The 19,624-nt window shown below is 42.9% G+C and overlaps 1 protein-coding gene and 1 long non-coding RNA gene across 2 annotated transcripts in view; both read right to left on the bottom strand.

Annotated features, from left to right (window-relative positions):
• The window catches only part of LOC146395728 (uncharacterized), an 83,960-nt gene that overhangs the window by 13,697 nt on the left and 50,639 nt on the right, over positions 1–19,624 (bottom strand). The gene's annotated exons all lie outside the window — the stretch shown is intronic.
• On the bottom strand, positions 9,396–16,905 carry LOC146395729 (uncharacterized). Its single transcript, XM_084999231.1, has 5 exons — positions 16,902–16,905; positions 16,257–16,338; positions 15,450–15,537; positions 14,866–15,133; positions 9,396–11,589 (listed from the first exon to the last, which is right to left on the bottom strand). The coding sequence occupies exons 1-5, from the start codon at positions 16,903–16,905 to the stop codon at positions 11,483–11,485; spliced, it is 549 nt and encodes a 182-aa protein (XP_084855357.1). The 3' UTR covers positions 9,396–11,482.

Here is a 19,624-nt window from a genome sequence, read left to right as displayed (position 1 = left end):
ATCATGGCTCAGTGGTTAATGAGCCCAACTAGTATCCATGAGGACGCAGCTTTGATCCCTGGCCTTGCTCAGTGGGTTAAGGATCCGGTGTTGCCGTGAGCTGTGGTGTAGTTCACAGACAGCAGTGGTTTGGATCTGGCATTGCTGTGGCTGTGGCATAGGCTTGCAGCTAGAGCTCCAACTAGACCCCTAGCCTGGGAACCTCCATATGTCACAAGTGCAGCCCTAAAAAGATATAGATAGATAGATAGATAGATAGATAGATAGATAGATAGATAGATAGATAGATAGATAATGAAGGAACTGATGTTTCACATTGGCCAGACCCCTGAAGCCAGATGGGGGGGTAACTCCAATGATACTATCTATAAATCCCTGCTTCCAGGAAACTGAGTAGGGTAGAGAGAGATAGAGTAAGTTACGAAGACTAGATGCATTAAAATGTGTCAAGTCTTTAGAATAATGCCTATCACCTTTTACACATGCAGTATAATTTAGCTATTATTGTTGTTATTGCTGTTAATTCACTATCATTATTGTCATTAACAGGAAACTATTAAAATTCTCATGAAATCAGGGTTCCCATTGTGGTGCAGCAAGAGCAAACCCGACTTGTATCCATGAGGATGTGGGTTCAATCCCTTACCTTGGTCAGTGGGTGGGGGATCTGGTGTTGCCATGAGCTGCAGTGTAGGTCACAGATGCGGCTCTGATCTGGCATTGCCGTGACTGTGGTGTAGGCCTGCAGCTGTAGCTCCAATTCGACCCTCGCCTGGGAACTTCTATATGCAGAGATTGAAGCCCTAAAAGTCAAAAAAAAAAAAAAAATTCTCAAGAAATCAAATACTGACAAACTTTGTACTGATTTTCTAAATTCCTCTCCTCTTTCCCTAATAAGGTTCTTCAGTACTAATATATAAAATATGTTATAAAATGTTATGTGCCTAAAAAAATGTTCCCTGACTCCCAGGAATTTTGCAACTCTTTTCCAGATGAATTAATGATGCATTGCTTGGAATAAATTTTTATTGACTTACTGGTAGTGATGTGTAAATTGGAAGTAGTGTGACTGGGCAGAGACAGCCACAAAGAATTAAATCAGCACAACTATTTTCCAGGAAAAATGTTACGGCCTTGATAATACTTCCCCTTGATAGTAACTTAACCAGATCACCATAGTGCAGGGTTTCGCAAAATAAGGTCTATAATCCCCGGATGTGCTAAATAGAATGGGGTGAGGGGTTGGGGTAGATGGGGCACGTCATAATAAAATAATAGAATTGAATCCACCTCAAAATATGATTAGTTCAAAAATGCAAATAGCCATTATTACACAAAACATATTGTGCTGTGTTTCACCTCAAAACTAATCAATATGATATAAATTTGAATAATATCGAGATGCCAGTTTTGGTCTGCCAAATTAGCAAAGACTTAAAAAATTATGCTGTCTTGTGTTTGTGTGTGTTGGGGTGGAGGAAAAATGAAGATGGCATATATATTAGTACAAACCTTTCTAGAGGGCAAGATGGTATTATGTTTTGGGGGGATTATCTTTTTGGTTTTTTTTTCAGGGCCACACCCACGGCATAGGGCAGTTCCAGGGAAATTGGAGCTGTAGCTGCTGGCCTACGCCACAACCACAGAAACGTCAGATCCAAGATGTATCTGCTACCTACACTGCAGCTTATGGCAACACCGAATCCTTAGCCCACTGAGCAAGGCCAGGGATCAAACCCTCATCCTCATGGATACTAGTTGGATTCTTAATCTGCTGAGCCACAACGGGAACTCTGAGGCTGGTATGATGTATTAAAAGCCCTTATTGGAGGAGTTCCCGTCGTGGCTCAATGGTTAATGAATCCGACTAGGAACCATGAGGTTGCAGGTTCTATCACTTGCCTTGCTCAGTAGGTTAATGATCCAGCGTTGCCATGAGCTGTGATGTAGTTTGCAGATGTGACTCGGATCTGCCATTGCTGTGGTGAAGGCATAGGCTGGCAGCTATATCTCTGATTTGACCCCTAGCTAGAAACCTCCATATGCCACAGGTGTGACCCTAAAAATACAAGAAAGAAAGAAAGAAAGAAAGAAAGAAAGAAAGAAAGAAAGAAAGAAAGAAAGAAAGAAAGAAAGAAAGAGAGAAAGAAAGAAAGAAAAGAAAGAACGAGCAAGAAAGAAAGAACGAGCAAGAAAGAAAGAACGAGCAAGAAAGAAAGCAAGAAAAAGGTGCATGCACTCCAATGTTCATTGCAGTACTATTCACAATAGCAAAGACTTGGAAACAACCTAAATGTCCACTGACTGATGAATGGATTAAGAAGATGTGCTATAGATAGACACAATGGAACACCACTCAGCCATAAGAAAGAACAAAGTAATGCTATGTGCAGCAACATGGATGGAACTAGAGATTCTCATGCTAAATCAGAAAAAGAAAGACAAATACCATATGATATCACTTATATCTGGAATCTAATATTTGGCACAAATGAACCTATCTATAGAAGAAAAAAAAAAAACTCATTGACATGGAGAACAGACCTGTGGTTGCTAAGTGGGTTGAGGGAGTGGGATGGACTGGTAGTTTGGGGTTAGTAGATTCAAACAATTGCACTTGGAATAGATAGTCAATGAATTCCTTCTGTATAGCACAGGGAACTGTATCTAGTCACTTGGGATGGAACCTGATGGAGGATAATGTGAGAAAAACAATGTACTGGGTCACTCTGCTGTACAGCAGAAATTTTTAGACCATTGAAAATTAACTATAATAAAAAAAATTTTAAGTCCTTAAAACATTCATACCCATCATAGTCTACACGGAGGAGACAGATATGTAAAAAGATATATCATACTGTGCACTCTTGGATCACAGAAGCAGAAATGATTCAAGGAATTAACTGCTCAACAGAAACAAAGATTATTTCACAAGAGATGGCGTTTGGACAAGATTTTGAAGAAGTAATAAAAGTTCATCTGGGAGTTCTCTTGTGAGGCAGTGGTTTAAGAATCCAGTGTTGTCACTGCAGTAGCCCGGGTTATTGCTGTGGTACAGGTTTGATCTCTGGCCCGGGGAACTCCCACATGCCACAGGTGCAGCCAAAACCGTCCCCCCCAAAAACAAAACAACAACAAAAAAGAAACAGACGTTCATCTGGCAGAGAGAAACATTTCGGTCATAAGTTAGTCACACTTCTCCAGAATTACACATCACTATGAAAAAAATATAGAAGCATGGATAGTCATCAATAGTGAGCTTTTAATGTGTCTGGAGAGGTGGGCGGCAGTTTCTGACATTGCTTTTTTTTTTTTTTTTTTTTTTTTTTTTTTTGCCTTTTTAGGGCCACACCTGCAGTATATGGAAGTTCCAAGGCTAGGAGTCCAATTGGAGCCATAGCCACTGGCCTACACTATAACCACTGCATCAGCAATGCCAGAACCGAGCTGCCTCTGCAACCTATACCACAGCTCACAGCAATGCTGGATCATTAACCCACTGGGTGAGGCCAGAGATCGAACCTGAATCCTCAGAGATACTCATCAGATTCATTTCCTCTGAGCCACATGGGAATTTGCCCAACATTGCTTTTAAAATCATAATGCAGAGATAAGTTAACCAATTGTCCCTCTGCAGCACTCCCTCCCTGCAATCACTAAAAAACTCTAATCAAGCAAAAAAGAAACAAGGAGGCTGGCATAGAGACAAATATTTAGAAAGAAAAGTGGAATTTGTCCTAAGCAAAAGGACAAGTCAGGTTAGTAAAGAGTGGTCATGAGGTGGTCAATGGCAAGTAGCCTAAGATGCCACACTGCTACTTATATTAAATAAAGAATAAAACAATTACATTTTATAACAATTGTATTGACTATTTTGAGAAAAATTCAATTTCAATGAAGAAGTAATGTTTGCCACTTTTCTTTTTTCTCTTTTTTTTGTCTTTTTAGGGCTGCACCCACGGCATATGGAGGTTCCCAGGCAGGGGGTCAAATCAGAGCTACAGCTGCCAGCCTACACCACAGCCACAGCAACACAGGATCTGAGCCATGTCTGCAAACTACACCACAGCTCAAGCAACGCTGGATCCTTAACCCACTGAGTGAGGCCAGGGATTGAACCCTCATCCTCATGGATTTCAGTAGGGTTTGTTAACCACCAAGCCACAAGGGGAACTCCTTATTTTTAATTTAGGGCCTCACCTTTGGCATGTGGAAGTTTCTAGGCTAGGGGTCGAATAGGAGCTGCAGTTGCCAGTCTACGCCACAGCACAGCAACACCAGATCCATCAAGTCTGCGACCTATACCACAGCTTGAAGCAATGCCAAATCCTTAGCCCATTGAGCAAGGCCAGTGGTCAAACCACATCCTCATGGATACAAGTCGGGCATGTAACCAGCCGAGCCACAATGAGAAGTCTCTCAAAATTTCTGCTTTAGTATTTTTTCCCTGGTTTTTAGTCCTTCTATGTATTTTTTCCTTAATTTTTAAAAATTTTGTGGCTGCTGTGGAAATTTCTATACAGAAGATATGTAAGGGCTACAACCTGTTTCTATGGAGGAGACTTTTAAATCTAATGGTCTGCATTGAGTGCTATCAAAACAGGTAACTACTTCAACATCTATATATATATGTGTGTGTTCTTATATATATTTAATTTATTTATTTTCCCACTAGTGCCTAATGGCAAGATATACTAAATAAGTGGTAATAAACACACCCACACATACATACACACTTTGCCTTTCAGTTAAAAAGTCTCTTCCAGAGTTCCTGCTGTGGCACAGTGTATAAAGAATCTGACTGCAGCAGCTCCAGTTGCTGCTGAGCTGTGGATTTGATCCCATATGCTGCAGCTGCAGCCTTAAAAAAAAAAAAAAAAAAAAAAAAGTCTCGTCCTTTAAAATAGGTTGCAGTCCTTAATTCTTTCAAACAAATGAATTTAACTGGACCAAGGAATTACAGAAGTTCATAGATGAGAGGACTCCTGAAAAGAGTCTTGGAGGTTGAAATAATTATGAAAAAAAAATTATAGTTTCTTGGAACTTAAGAGGTGCTCTTTAGCTTCAGGGTAAAATTCAGACTCCTTAGGTTTGCGAAGAAGACTTGGCTTGTGCCTCCCTCTGGCCTCATCATTTCCCCATATCCTACAATGCCCCTTTCCCCAGCTACACTGAAGAACTTGCAGTTCTCCAAAGGAGTCTGCTATTCTTATTTCTGAACCTCTACATTTGCATGTTCCTTTGCTTGGGACGTTTTGGCCCAAATATTAACACTGTTTAGAGATTATTGTTTGTTTAAAGAATCCAACCAAAATGCATTTATTGCAATTAGTTGCAATGTTTCATCACATTACATGCAATGTTATCTTTCTTTTCAAGGATGCCACAGCAGAATTGATGTGTCAGCCTTCCCCTTGATCCTGAGGCCATCTGTATCTCAGAAAGCTGGCTGTGCAGTGACAGGTATTAGGTATAAAGGCTTCCAGAAAACACCCCATTTCCCTTCTCTGAGACATAACATGTTCACTCTATTAATGATGTGTGAACAGGAATCAACAGACTTGGGTCTTAGTCCATACTCTGATAAATATGCCAAGACAGTTTAATTTTTCTGGGCCTCTGTTTCTACACTGAGGACTCTCCCTGCTCTCTGGGCCTCTATTTCTACACTGAGGACACTCCCTGCTCTCGCCCAGGTTTCAAAGTAGGTAACAGATCAAATAAATCTGGGTTTAAAAAAAAAATTCTAGGAATTCCCATTGTGGCTCAGCAGTAACAAACCCAACTAGAATCCATGAGGATGCCCGGTTCAATACCTGGCCCTGCTCAGTGGGTTAAGAAGCTGTGGTATTGGCTGGCACCTGCAGCTCCACTTTGACCCCTAGCCTGGGAATGTCCATATGTCACAGGTATGGAAATAAATAAATAAATAAATTAGAATTTTAAAAATTCTACTAATTTAACTTTATCCAATAACCAAGACTGTTATTTAAATACTTGAATAATACCAATAAAAAAATGTTCCCATCAGTCTTGGAATTCTTCCTTCTCATTCTTTACACTGCTGCACAGTATTCCAAGATATGGCCAAACCATCATTTATTTAATAATTCCTTTGATGATTTACATCACAGTTGCTTACAATTTATCTTATTATACATGATGTTAGAGGAACATCCTGGTAAGAATTATATATTTTCTAATGTATCTCTAATGAGTTTGTGCTCTGAGCTTTGTCCCCACCATAAACTAAGAAGCACAAAAACAAAGGACTCCTGCGTCTGCAGATAAAAGCTAGAGAACATCGACAAAGCATTTTCACTTGAAACCTGACAACTGTAACCTGGAGCTAAATGACAGTGGTCCCTTGGAAAAGGATGTCAGGGCACCCTCTCTTGAGGTTTGGGCCAAGGCTGAACATTCAATGTGGTTTAGAGAGGGGAATAAATCCTTTTGAAAATATCAGAACTTCACAACAAGGTGAGCCACTTGATTTGCTGAGTCACGGGAGGCATAAAGACAGAAGAAAACAGACTCCTGTATCTTGCTCTTCATATAGTGCCATCAGGCTTGTGAAAGGAACAAGACTGGCCAGAGGAGGAGGGAACCCTTCTCTCTCCTGCTCATGTAGAGGCCACTGAGGGAGGTCAGTTACCACTCTGACCAGAAGAACTGACTCTAGTGAGAGAAGCCCTGGACCAGTGGAGGGCAGCACCACAGAGCAAAACAGCAAAAGTGAAAAAAAAGAAAATCAATCCAGGGAGTGTCCATTGTGGCTCACCAGTAAGGAACCCAACTAGTATCCATGAGAATGCTGGTTTGATCCCAGGCCTCGCTCAGTGGGTTAAAGATCCAAAGTTGCCATGAGCTGTGGTGTAGGTCACAGACCGCAGCTGGGATCCCGCATTGCTATAGCTGTGATACAGGCCAGCAGCTACAGCTCCTATTTATTTGACCCCTAACCGAGGAACTTCCATATGCTGCAGGTATGGCCCTAAAAAGCGCCCCCCCCCAAAAAAAGATTATGAGGTTGTGATAGATTTAAAGTAGGGTGATATCGAGGGACTGTTGTGGGGGTGCTCTTCATCTTGATTGTGGTGGTTACACGTTGTATCCATTTGTCAGAACTCATAGAACGGTATATACCTCATGAAGGGTGACTCATCATACGTAAATTAAACCTCAAAAAACTTGACCTTGAAAAAATAGGCTCCTAACCAAAAAAAGTTATAGGAGGCTGCTTTACACTGGGCAAAAAAGGCCTCACTGAGAGAGGGTCCTAATTAAGTTGACATTTGAATGTAAGGAAGAAGATGAAGCCAAAGGTATGCCTTTTCGCAAAGTCTCTACAGTGGGAAGGAGCTTGGCATGTTGGAGTTAGAGCAGGGTGGGTGAGGCTGGAGAGGTGAACAAGAGCCAGAACACGGGGAAAGTTAGAAACCCAGATCAGGAGACTGATGTTATTTTCATGCCGCAGGAGAACTTAGGTTTTGAAGAAAAGGAATTACAAGTTCTGATTTTTATGATTTTGAAAGATCACTCAGTTCTGATTTTTATGGTTTTGAAAGATTTCTCTTGCCTGTAGAAAGCAAGAGTGGAAGGAAGCAGGAGTTTACTGTAACAGTCTCAGCAAGAGATCGTAATGTCACAGACTAAGGTGGAAGCACAGAGATAAAAAGAGGCAGGTATACAATAAAAGTGTATTACATTAATTAGGGTAACAAGTAAATCCCAATCTCAGTGGCTTAACATTTTATTTGGTCTTTCTGATTTGTGTGCTTCTTTCTATCTGGTAATAGAGAATGAAGCTCCTTCTCCCTTTTGAATGCACTCTCCTCTAGGGCCATGAATAGCCTCCCATTCAGTCATCAGGTGGCAAATGCATGACCACCTGTGGGACATTTTTATGGCCCTGCTCTGAAACTATTAGACATCAAGTTAAGCTACACTTTATTAACTAGAATCTAGCCACATACCCCATGCATCTAACTGCAAAGGAGGCAGAGAAATGTAGTCTATGACTGTGCCCAGGTTGAAAGGGAACTTGGTTTGGTAATCATCTAACAATCTCTGCCGCCGTTTTGTTTCGGAGGTGGAGATCCAGGACATGGGAATGGATTGGGTGAAATTGGTGAGAGGAAGAGAGACATCAAAAAGGAACCCTCAGAATTCTCTCACCAGTGATGCTTGGCAACATGGGTGAAAGAAGATCTAGGAGACATGCTTGATTTCTCTCCTTCCTTTAGCCTCACCCATTGTACTAAAAGAAGGGAGGATGAGTGGAAGGAGACACAGACATCTTGTCCCCAGCAACTGAGCAGGACATAAGGGCAGAGAGGGAGCTGATGAAATGAAGTGTTTCTTTGAAGAAAGGTACACCCACCTAGCTAATTATACATAGCATTTAGTAAGCAGAGCCACCAGTCTCTACGGCACCAAAGCAGCAGCTACTCTTGCTAGTGTTATCAGTATTGAGCATTCTAAGACCACAAGTCTTTCTGGGAGATCCTCCTTTCACTGGGTCAGAGGATGTGGAAAGACAATGAGCATAGTATTACCTTTAACTAAACCCCTTCCCAAAAGTTGGTGAAGAATCAAGACTACTTGATAACTCTTTTTTTTTTTTTTTTTTTTTCTTTCTAGGGCTGCACTAGCAGCATATGTAGGTTCCCAGGCTAGAGGTCTAATCGGAGCTATAGCTGCCAGCCTACACCACAGACACAGCAATGCCTGATCCAAGCTGCGTGTGTGACCTACACCACTGCTCATGGCAATGCCAGATCCTTAACCCACTGAGCAAGGCCAGGGATCGAACCCACAACCTCATGGTTCCTAGTCAGATTCTTTTCCACTGCACCACAGTGGGAACTCCTTGATAACTCTTTAAATAGGAAACTGTGAACTCTTTGAGATCATGTTTTATTAATCTTTATATACCCACCTAGTACACAGCATAATATTTAATATAAACTATGCCCTCTGTAAACATTTGTAAAAAATTAAATACGTATGGGGAGTTTCTGTCATGGCTCAGTGGAAATGAATCCAACTAGTATCCATAAGGACTCAGATTCAATTCCTGGCCTCACTTACTAGGTTAAGGATCTGGCATTGCCATGAGCTTTGGTGTAGGTTACAGACGTAGCTCGAATCCTGCATTGCTGTGGCTGTGGTGTAGGCCGGTGGCTACAGCTCCGATTTGATCCCTAGCCTGGGAATTTCCAGATGCTGCAAGTGTAGCCCCAAAAAGCAAAAAGAGAATTAAATATGTATGTGTAGGCTAAGGTCAAGGTTGATTATATACATAGAAAGTGCCCTGCAGAGCTATCTGAAAATAATCATATATGCCATGTGACCTTAGCACAAATTTATGAACTATGGTTTGGTTTCAAGTCTTTTTTTCTTTTAATGATTTTATTTTTTTCCATTGTAGCTAGTTTACAGTGTTCTGTCAATTTTCTACTGTACAGCAAGATGACTCAGTCACACGTACATATATACATTTTTTTGCCTCACATTATCATCCGCCACAAGTGACTAGATATAGTTCCCAGTGCTATACAATAGGATCTCATTGCTTATCCATTCCAAAGGCAATAGTTTGCATCTATTAGCCCCAAATTCCCAGTCCATCCCACTTAGGACTAATCTAATTTTCCTTGGAAAGACTGGTAGTCTTATCACGCATTTACCTGGTTAGATACACAATACTCAGTTTTCTTAGATGTTTATAAAACTTTAACATTCTGTTCTAGCACATTTTTTTCTGATATTCCAGTTTTATTGTCATGTCAATTAAGTTAATGCCTTTAAGTATATGTATATGAATCATAACTTGTCATTCATTACATAAATTATACACATTTATTAAACAAATACTTATAAAATATAAAAACAAAAGGAAGAAATTAGAGAACTCCCATAATTCACACATGTAGAGATATTTGGCACTTGTATGTACACCCTTCATATAAATTTCATATATATTTATATTTACACATGTCCCTCCTTTTTCAAGATAGGATCGTTCTGGAGTTCCCATTGCGGCGCAGTAGTTAACGAATCCAACTAGGAACCATGAGGTTGTGGGTTCGATCCCTGGCCTTGCTCAGTGGGTTACGGATCTGGCATTGCCATGAGTTGTGGTGTAGGTCGCAGATGCAGCTTGTATCTGCCGTTGCTGTGGCTGTGGTGTAGACCAGCAGCTAACAGCTCCTATTCGACTCCTAGCCTGGGAACCTCCATATGCCATGGGTGTGGCCCTAGAAAGCAGATTTTGAGAGAGCATATTTTAAATTTGTTTTCAAATATGTATTCTCTGTTCCAGCTTTGTAGGCCATTGTAATTTTTCCTAAAAGCAGATGCAGGTAAGACTCTGCGGACTTCAATAACAATAACGAGTCAAAGTTTAACTCAAAGGATTTTAGAATTTCGGGTCAACGTAAGTAAGGGCAGCACAGCAGGGATTCACAACACAGGTTTCTAACCAGTTGATCTCCAAGTTCCCAACACTGAATTCTGTGATTCTCTAAGGAGAGTAAGGGAAGCCAAGAGGTAGGAAGAGGAGCAAAGAGTTTTCAAGAGTTATCAGAGGTATAGGGAACTGTTTGATTGAATGAATACATATGAGGGAGCACTAGTAAATGCATTTGGAAGGCAGATCATGGGACAAGGGGGAAGCTGTGTGTTGTAAGGAAGTGAGTGGGAGAGACAGAGGATATTAAATACATTAGTCACTATCTCCTCATTGTTCTCTCCTCTTCCTCTTTCTCCTTTAACTTTTGCATCTGAATGTCCCCAGACACCCCAACCTTCTGAAGTCATCCTTCGCGTTAAATACCCATATATGCTCACTTCTTCCTATAAATCAGGACAGATTAAGTTACACAAATAGTAATGAACAACCCCAAATCTCAGCATTTTAAAATATTAAAGGGGAGTTCCCGTCGCGGCTCAGCAGAAACAAATCTGACTAACATCCATGAGGAAGCAGGTTTGATCCCTGGCCTCACTCAGTAGGTTAAGGATCTGGCCTTGCTGTGAGCTGTGGTATGAGTTACAGACATGGCTCGGATCTGGCACTACTGTGGCTGTGGCTTAGGCCAGCAGCTACAGCTCCAATTGAACCCCTAGCCTGGACACTTCCATACATCATGGGTGTGGCCCTAAAAAAGACAAAAAATAAAAATTAAAAAAAAAAAAACAATAAAGGTGTATGTGTCATTTATGCCACATAACATCAAGCTCAATCAGGGATCCAAGTGATAGAGCAGCTACCATGTCAGACATTCCCTTCCATGCCAGAGACAAAGAGATTCTGCAGCCTTGGCAATATCTGAGATAACATATCTAATTTCTGCTCACATCTCATTGGCCAGAAATAATCACGTGATCCCGCCAAACCACAGAGGGCCACAGGGTATAATGCTACCCTGCTGCTAGAAACCAGAGAACCAAAATACTTGGGCACTACTAATGACTGTCACACTATACACCTGTAGAAGTCCAATGACAGTTTCAGAGCTCTTTCTGACATGTTCTCCCATAAGCTTGAAAGCACGTGGTTCAGTTCAGTGTCATATTCGGTTCCTAAAAACAAAATAATTAAATATTTCACTTCTCTGTATATTTCCACTTAGTCTGCATAGGCTCCATTTTGCTCACTGGCACTGTAAGAATTTGCAGCATTCTACTTGAAGATCCTGAAGCATTTATTGAATGAGTGGAATATTTTTATTTCTCTAACTTTGTTGTATTTCTCTAACTTTGTTCTATGCCATGAATTAGAATTTCTCTCCAATTGTTTTAAGTCATGCACTAGGGGAGTGGGCTTTATTTCTTTTATTGTTTTTATTCATCCCCTAGTCCATATGGAGCTCTTAGGGTGGGTGGGGCAGTCCTGTATTGTAATTTCACATCCTTACTGGCAGTGTTTTTAAAGCTCTTCTCTACTGACGTACTTCATAATTCACCGAGCTCCACCCTTTGCTTATCTTCTCTTCTTACTCTTTCCTTCACTTTCCAAGATTACAAAATACATGATACAATCAGTAAATAATATGATTTATGTTTTAGTTTTCATCCTATGTGCCAAAGAACTGCATTTTCCAACAATGCCTTGCTTTTCAAATCCAGTCCTTTTAAATAACCAGACATGTGATCTCTTAGAACTTGTTTCTCTTCCCTCTCTTCCTCTTTCCCTCTTGGTCTACATCCACCTGACACTTCTCCACACCTTTTGCCTGTCAGCTGAGACTGACCAGGTCTACACCACAACCACAGCAACAACTCTGAGTCAATCCCTAGCCTGGGAACTTCTATATGCTGAGGGTGTGGCCCTAAAAAAAATACAAATAAATAAATAAAATAAAATAAAATACTTTCGACCTGCTCAGTCAGGCCTACATCACAACCACAGCAACACCAGATCTGAGCTGCATATGCAACCTACACCACAGCTCACAGGGCAATACCAGATCCTTAACCTACCAAGCGAGGCCAAGGATCAAATCTGTGTCCACATGGATACTGGTTGGGTTGTTATCACTGGGCCACAACAGGAACTCTTTGGTCAAAAGGATTTTAAATGCCTTCTCTCAACCTCTGACAGATGCTTGAAATTCCACCCTAGAGTCTCATCTTTTTAGCTTAAAGTTTATGGAATTGTGACATCACTAAACCACTGTGCCAGCTTAGGCAATCTTAAAGCTTGTTCATGGTGGTCTTAGCCCAAATCAGGTGCAGAATTCTCTCCTCCCTTGTCTTTAGGTAAGTGTCTGTTAGGTTTGTCAAGGGAGGAACATGCAAGGCCAAGTTGGTAAAGAAAGGTTCGTTAAGGCATCTGAGACCAATGGGCTGAGCTCAAGATGGAGCCAGCTCCAACTGCTAGGAGGTTTTAGGCTTATAAAGCATCCATGGCGGGAATCTGTGGTGGGAGTTTATGGCAGGAACTTGTGGCAGGAATGATAAAGAAGGAGCGGAAGTTTACACAATTCAGGGGAAGGGGAGGGGATCGAGTCCCATGTCAAAGAGCAGTTAATCTTTGCAGGTGGTTAATCTATGCAGGCAGTGGTTTTCTGCAGGTCATATTGTTTCTCACTGCCCCACCTGAACATCCGCATTCTGGGAGGGGGTGTAGAGCTCCTGCCAGGCCGCCATACCCATGTCCCTAGCAGGTCTCCAAGGTGAACAGCCACGTTTAGGGGGTAAGGGTAGGGGGTTTTGTCACTATCCCCCTGGGAACCTATCATTCCAGCCTTTTGTTATAGAGGATAGGAGCCACGTTTCTCTCTTCTATAGCCACTTCCTGCTGGGTAGGGTGATGAATATTAGGTGGTCTTATGACGGGGCATGATAGATAGGTTCCTACTATGGAGGATAGGAAGATCAAATAAGATCAGACAGAAGTTTGGGGTTTATATAGGTTGATATCGGCACTGTTGAAGGAGGAGTGTAGTTTTATTTAAGTATACTTTAATGTTTGACATGTTATTAACACATAATTATCAGGAGCTGTTGGTCATTGTACATGCATCTCCTTTCTGCTGCAAGAGGAGACCTTGAAAAATATACATACAAACACACAAAACATAGGCCACAATAAGGCCTATGTTTCAGCCATGAATAAGGTACTGTGTAAAACCTGTCAGTTGCAAAAGAGACTGGATTCAAACTGGGTTTCTGGCAGATGGAACAAATCAAGGTCACCTGTCTAGAAGGCTAAACCCCTTTTTGCTAGTGTTTATGAAAAAGACATAGGATTTCTATTTGTCCTTGAGAATTCAACCTTCAACTTGTACCTCTTTTCCTGAAATTTGCATTTCAAAAAGATCGTGGAGGAGTTCCCATTGCAGCTCAGCAGTAAGGAACCTGACTAGTATCCATGAGGATGCAGATTAGATCCCTGGTCTTGCTCAGTGGGTTAAGGATCTGGTGTTGCTGTGAGTTGTGGTGTAGGTTGTAGATGCCACTCAGATCCTGAGTTGCTGTGGCTGTGGTGTAGGTCTGCAGCTGCAGCTCTGATTAGACCCCTAGCCTGGGAACATCCATATGCCACACATGGGGCCCTAAAAAAAAAAAGAAAGAAAGAAAAAACAGATGGTGGAGATAAGGATTCCAGAAGACCCGGTATACATTTGCTTCTCAAAAGGCCAAGAAAATTCCTCCTGGGATAACTTTGTTCTCTTAAGCTCAGAAAAAAGTTTCCCTTAATACTTACAAGCCTCTTCCCTGAGACTTCAAAAGTCGTGTCAAGACCAGGAATGGAGTTTGCGGGCCCTGTTCTAATTTTTGTAATTTCTGTCAGGGGAAGCCTGGCTTATAAAATGGACTGTGAGAATGGCACATCCTTCACTGGTCTCAGAGTCTGGATTAGTGCATAGATCAGACATGGGAAAGGGAACATGAACCCCCAATAGTGCCTCAATCTCCACTGCAACTTCTCTCAGGGGGAGCACATTGGGGTTGACCAGGGTATGTGGATGGGTCTTTTAACTTCACTTGAATGGGAGCATGATACTGAGCTATGGAAGGGATGGAGGTATCCCATACCTTGGGTGAAACAAGGGAAGCTGGGAGAGGTAGTTCATCAGTTTCTGGATGAGGGAGGGGGGAGGGGTCGGTGATGGAGAAAGGAGTGAGAAGCATAAGGGAGGCTCTGAATTTAGATAGAATATCTCTGCTGAGAATTGGGGTAGCTGAAGGTTGTTCCTGGTAAGAGGCAATTTAGAGAAGGCACTGTTAACAGATTGGAAATTATGCCATCAATTCCCACAGTGGAAACTTGAGAGGGGTGTGTTTGGCCTGCAAATTCACGCAGTGCTGAGTAAGTGGCCCCTGTGTCGATAAGAAAGAAGACTGGCTTACCTGCTCCCAGTAGAGTTACCCTGGGCTCCAATGGAGTGATAGGCTGGAGTGATAGGCGTGGAGGCCGGGGGGCCCTGGGCACCCTCAGTCTTCGGCAGCCAGGCCAGGGAGGCCTGGCAGGTTGAGGTTTTAGGATTCTGGTCTCTCCACAGGGATGATGCGGGCCTCCCCTAATGGGGTTGGTCACAGTTGACCTTCCAGTGGCCTCTTTTGCCACATTTGAAACACGGGCCTGGAGGGCCCTTGGGGCCCTTGTTTTTGTGAGCCTCTGTTAAGCGAGAAAGAATGAGGGCAGGGTTTTTGTCTGAGCCTTGACAATTTTCCTTTAGTTTTTCATAGTTAACAGCTGGGGAATCTACTGTACTAGCCCCAGACTGGATCTTGTCTGGGGACTGCTGCTGCCCTAACCAGCTGGTGGTTATTTTGCCAAAGGAGGTCAGTCAGCATGGGCCTGAGCAGCAAACCAGAGCCTTTCGTTGTTCTCAGGGGAAGATAAGATGATACAGATGTTGTATCAAGGTCATAGGACTTACTGAGATATTTGAATTCCTTAAGGTCTCAGACACAGAGAAAGGGATACAAACCAGGACAATCTCTTCAGTTCCTGCAACTTTCCATAAAGGGAGCAAAGGAGGTGGTTGTGGGGTGTCTTTGGAGGCAGGGTTCAGGACCCTGTATGAAGAGGGAAGAAAGAGGGTTTGGGATCTGGATTAGGATCCTCAGGAACTGAGGAAGCCGAGGATGGAGGAGAGGATGATTGTGAGTTGGTGGGAGAGGCGGTGGCTTGGAGAGGGTCACGCTGGGGAGGCGGATGACCTGCAGGATCAGAGGAGGAGACGTCAGAATCAGAGGGAGGCAGTTGTGAATCTTTGGGATGAAGGGGACGTATTTGAAAGGTGGAGCAAGATGAACAGAGGGAGGTTCAAGGACAGAGGGAGGATCAAGAGCAGAGGTTCTGAACATAGGGAACTTCGGACCACTTGCCATTACAGTGGCAAAATTATTGAGGTCACTTATATTAAAATCGAAAGTACCCTTTGGGGGCCATTGAGACCCGTTAGCCAATCTGTATTGTGTCCAAGCCATATTATAGAATTAAAGGCACATGGATCTAATGTCCCCTCTCAGTCTGAGAATATCTAAATTTCATAGGAGGCAGCCAAGAGGTGTGTTCCTGGAGCAGAGGAGGAAGTGTTCCCCAAGATGAGAAGAGAGGACTAAGAGGGGATGGAGGGTAAATAAGGAACCACATTTGGGAATGCCAACTCCTCGGGCTGAGTAGTGGACCCAAGGAGAGGGAGGGCTTATGCTCTGATGGTGTCCCCAGATCAGAGGAACTGGGGCCCAGTGACTGTGCTGACAGAAGACCCAGGAAAGGGGCAATTACTCACCTGAGAATTAAAAAGGCCGGTGCAGGATGCGGAGTCGGTAATGGAAAGGCAAAGTTCCCGGTTCGGTGTCTCCCTGGCTGGGCTTGAGAGAGTTGGTTGAAAGGAGTTTAAGTCTGGAACCTAGATCTGGGTGGGGTCTGGAGCTTAGCCCAGGACAAGCTGCTGCTGCCTGCTGTTGGGTCTCCAGGTTGCAGACCCAGTGGTTTGGGGCACTGCTAATGGGCTTCCTATCCCCTCGCCATTCCCTCTCGGGTTTCAGCACCAAAACCCAGGAGGTTTGCCCAGGGAGGAACGTGCAAGGCCAAGTCAGTAAAGCGGGAGAGATTCTTAAGCATCCGAGACAGATGGACTGAACTCACGATGGAGCCTGCTCCAACTACTAGGAGGTTTTAGTCTTATAAAGGATCCATAGCGGGAATCTGTGCTGGGAGTTTATGGCAGGAACTTGTGGCAGGGACAATAACAAAGGAGGGGAAGTTGACACAGTTAGGGAAGGGGTAGGGTGTCGAGTCCCATGTCAGAGGACCGTTAATCTTTGCAGGTGGTTAATCTATGCAGGCAGTGGTTTTCTGCAGGTCACAGTGTTTCTCAATGCCCCGCATGAACATCCGCATTCTGGGAAGGGGTGTAGAGCTCCTGCCATACCCATGTCCCTAGCAGGTCTCCAAAGTGAACAGCCACGTTTGGGGGTAGGGGTTGGGGTTTTGTCTGCATGCCCCTGAGAACCTATCAGTGTCTAGGAGCTGCTTAGGCTCCCTGGCACCTTGGGAAAGCAGCTGAAAGGGGAGCTGCCTCTGCAAAATATAGTGCTGCTGAGTTTTCAGCCAGTGACTGATGGAAGGAAAAAGAACCACTGCACAGCTTGACCAACAGATCGAGAGATGGGGGCAGCGGGGGTGGGGTGGCATTCACTCCTGAAGGCAGCACACTGGACTGGCAAAGTCTGCCAAGCCCTTGAAAGGAAGTTTCATCAGTATATCTTCTCTCAGCTCCTCAGACCCATCCTGGGTAGTGTGTACGGAGGGGCGGGCAGGGGGTGCCTGATATCTTAGGCAACCTCCAAAGTAAGTTCACAGACAACACGCCCTCTGCTTTCCTCTCTCCTTCTCCCTCTGGTTCTCCCCTGAATTCCCACCCACACCCACTGCATCTTTTCCATACAAAACCCTCATTCTCTTTTCTTCCACAATAGAACTGAACACCCCCTCAAAACCAGAGCCCACAGGAATTGGCACTGTTTTCTCTTTCTTGATGATAGGGAGGGTAGGGTTTCCAAACATTGTACAGAGGTGGGGTGAGTTGTGTGGGGAAATGGAAGGGGGAGAAAGAAATCCTCCACCCTAGATTGGGTTAATCCATCAAAATAATCATTAAATGTAAATGTTCAAACAAGTTGAATATTTACACCCTGTTATACTTGGAGCTTTGTTAAAATGCAGAGGCACAAAGAAGGGTATCTCTTGTTTGTTATTTGACCTAAGTAAAAATTAATTTCCAGCCCTTTCCTGAGAGTAATTTTTGATAAATAGAACCAGAAGGAATTGGTGTTCCCATTGCGGTTCAACGGTAACAAAACCAGGTAGTTCCCTGAGGATGCAGGTTCGATCCCTGGCCTCACTCAGTGGGTTAAGGATCTGGGATTGCCATGACCTGTGACATAGGTCGCAGATGTGGCTCGGATCTGGGCATTGCCGTGGTATAGGCCGGCAGCTGCAGCTTCAATTCGATCCTAGCCTGGGAACTTCCATATGTCACAGGCCTAAAAAAGAAAAGACAGAAAAAAAAAAAAAGAGCTAGAGGGAATTGAGTATTTTAGAGAGATGCCAAAATTACACGGGCAGAGAATGTGACCAAGCCAAGAATGGGGAAGGCAGTGATGGTTCCGCTGTAGCCTTGCACAAGTAAATTTATATTTACTTCTAAACCACGAACTTAAAATACTCATATAATTCCACTTTCCAGAGAAGTATCATGGTTTGTTCCTTCCATGTATCTATTCATCCTGTTCTCACTGACCTTGCCTGTCTTCTCCATAGTCACACCCACCTGGTCTAGACTATATAATTTTTTTGCACTAAACTTAAACCCTCTATCAGTGAACTGGGCTATAATCCTCTCTTCTCTTTGCCATGGGCCCCATATAGAGATTTTGAACCCTAATAGCTTTATGCACATTTGAGTGAGTGTCTAGTAAATTCTGTACCCTCAACCTATCTCCCACAAATGATCTTCCCAAGACTTTGATGTGCAATGCAAAGATGCCTAAGGGATTCAAGGCTAACTTTAGCAAGTCCAAAAGCGGACATTTTCAAAGTATTCCAATATCAATGGAGGAACCAAGAAAACATGAAGAAGCAAATATAATGGGAGCAAATGGAAAGTTGTTCGGAGGCTAGGGTAGTGATGCTAAGTAGCAAAGAATGACCAATCAGAAAGCGAAGCCAAAGCTGCCCCAAAAATGGCTGTCTATCAATGAGGAAAGCCACTAGTGTCGACGCAGTGGGTTATTACCAGGCATGTTTCCTAAGGACCCTGCACAAAAAGCGAAGGAAGTTTGGGGTATCTTAAGACATGGTGACTTAACTATAATAATCGTTACCTATATTTTGATTATCTTCAATGTTAGAATGATTTGGACAAGTAGGGCCATAACTGTTTTAACTTTATAACTATCTATCCATCCACCTTTCTCCAAGAACTTCAAGGATTTATGGCTTGGAAAAATTTACGTTTTTGTAAGATAGCCCCAAACTACTGGAATGTTCTTAGTCTCCGAAACCAAACTACTTTTCTAGAAGCGACATATTTCCCTGCTGACCACCGTAAATCAAGGGCTGCAACAGACCCCACCACAGGACAAAAGCAGACAGAGGGTAAAGAAATCCGACATCACTGAAGACAGTTTAGAATTTGCTAAACTGCACATTTTTGTTTCAAACTTTCTATACAAGCTTGGCAATATTTAAGGAAACCTGTAGTAATACCACCAGGGTCAAGTTCAAGATTAGTGTTTAAGCCCAAACCCCATATTCTGTAATTGACTTACTCCAAATAAGACATTCAGGTTTTCTCTTGAAATTCCTACTGAAGTGTCTTGCTTTCGTTTTTTTGAAACCACTGCTGAATCTGCACCAAATTAAAACAAACTTCCTAAAAGTGTCTGTGACAGACAGAAGAAATGAACCCCTTTCCAAGTAAGTGAATTTTAAAATGTAGATGATCGTCATATACCCATCGTTTTGGTTGCCAATGCAAATGAGTCAGAGGATTTGCCTCAGACAGTGAGTTAATTGTGTAACTCCACGGCGGAAAATGCCATTGGAGAGTACTTGCTGACCTCACAGCTGAAAAAAACCATTTAAAAGATG

This window comes from Sus scrofa, chromosome 15, assembly GCF_054392235.1.
Source record: "Sus scrofa isolate SSC_HxYL_T2T_F1_AM1 chromosome 15, Sscrofa_HxYL_maternal_Yorkshire_Landrace_v2.0, whole genome shotgun sequence".
Taxonomy (NCBI): Eukaryota; Metazoa; Chordata; class Mammalia; order Artiodactyla; family Suidae; genus Sus; species Sus scrofa.
Note: the sequence above shows the minus strand (reverse complement) of the source record. Positions and strands in the feature narration are given on the sequence as shown.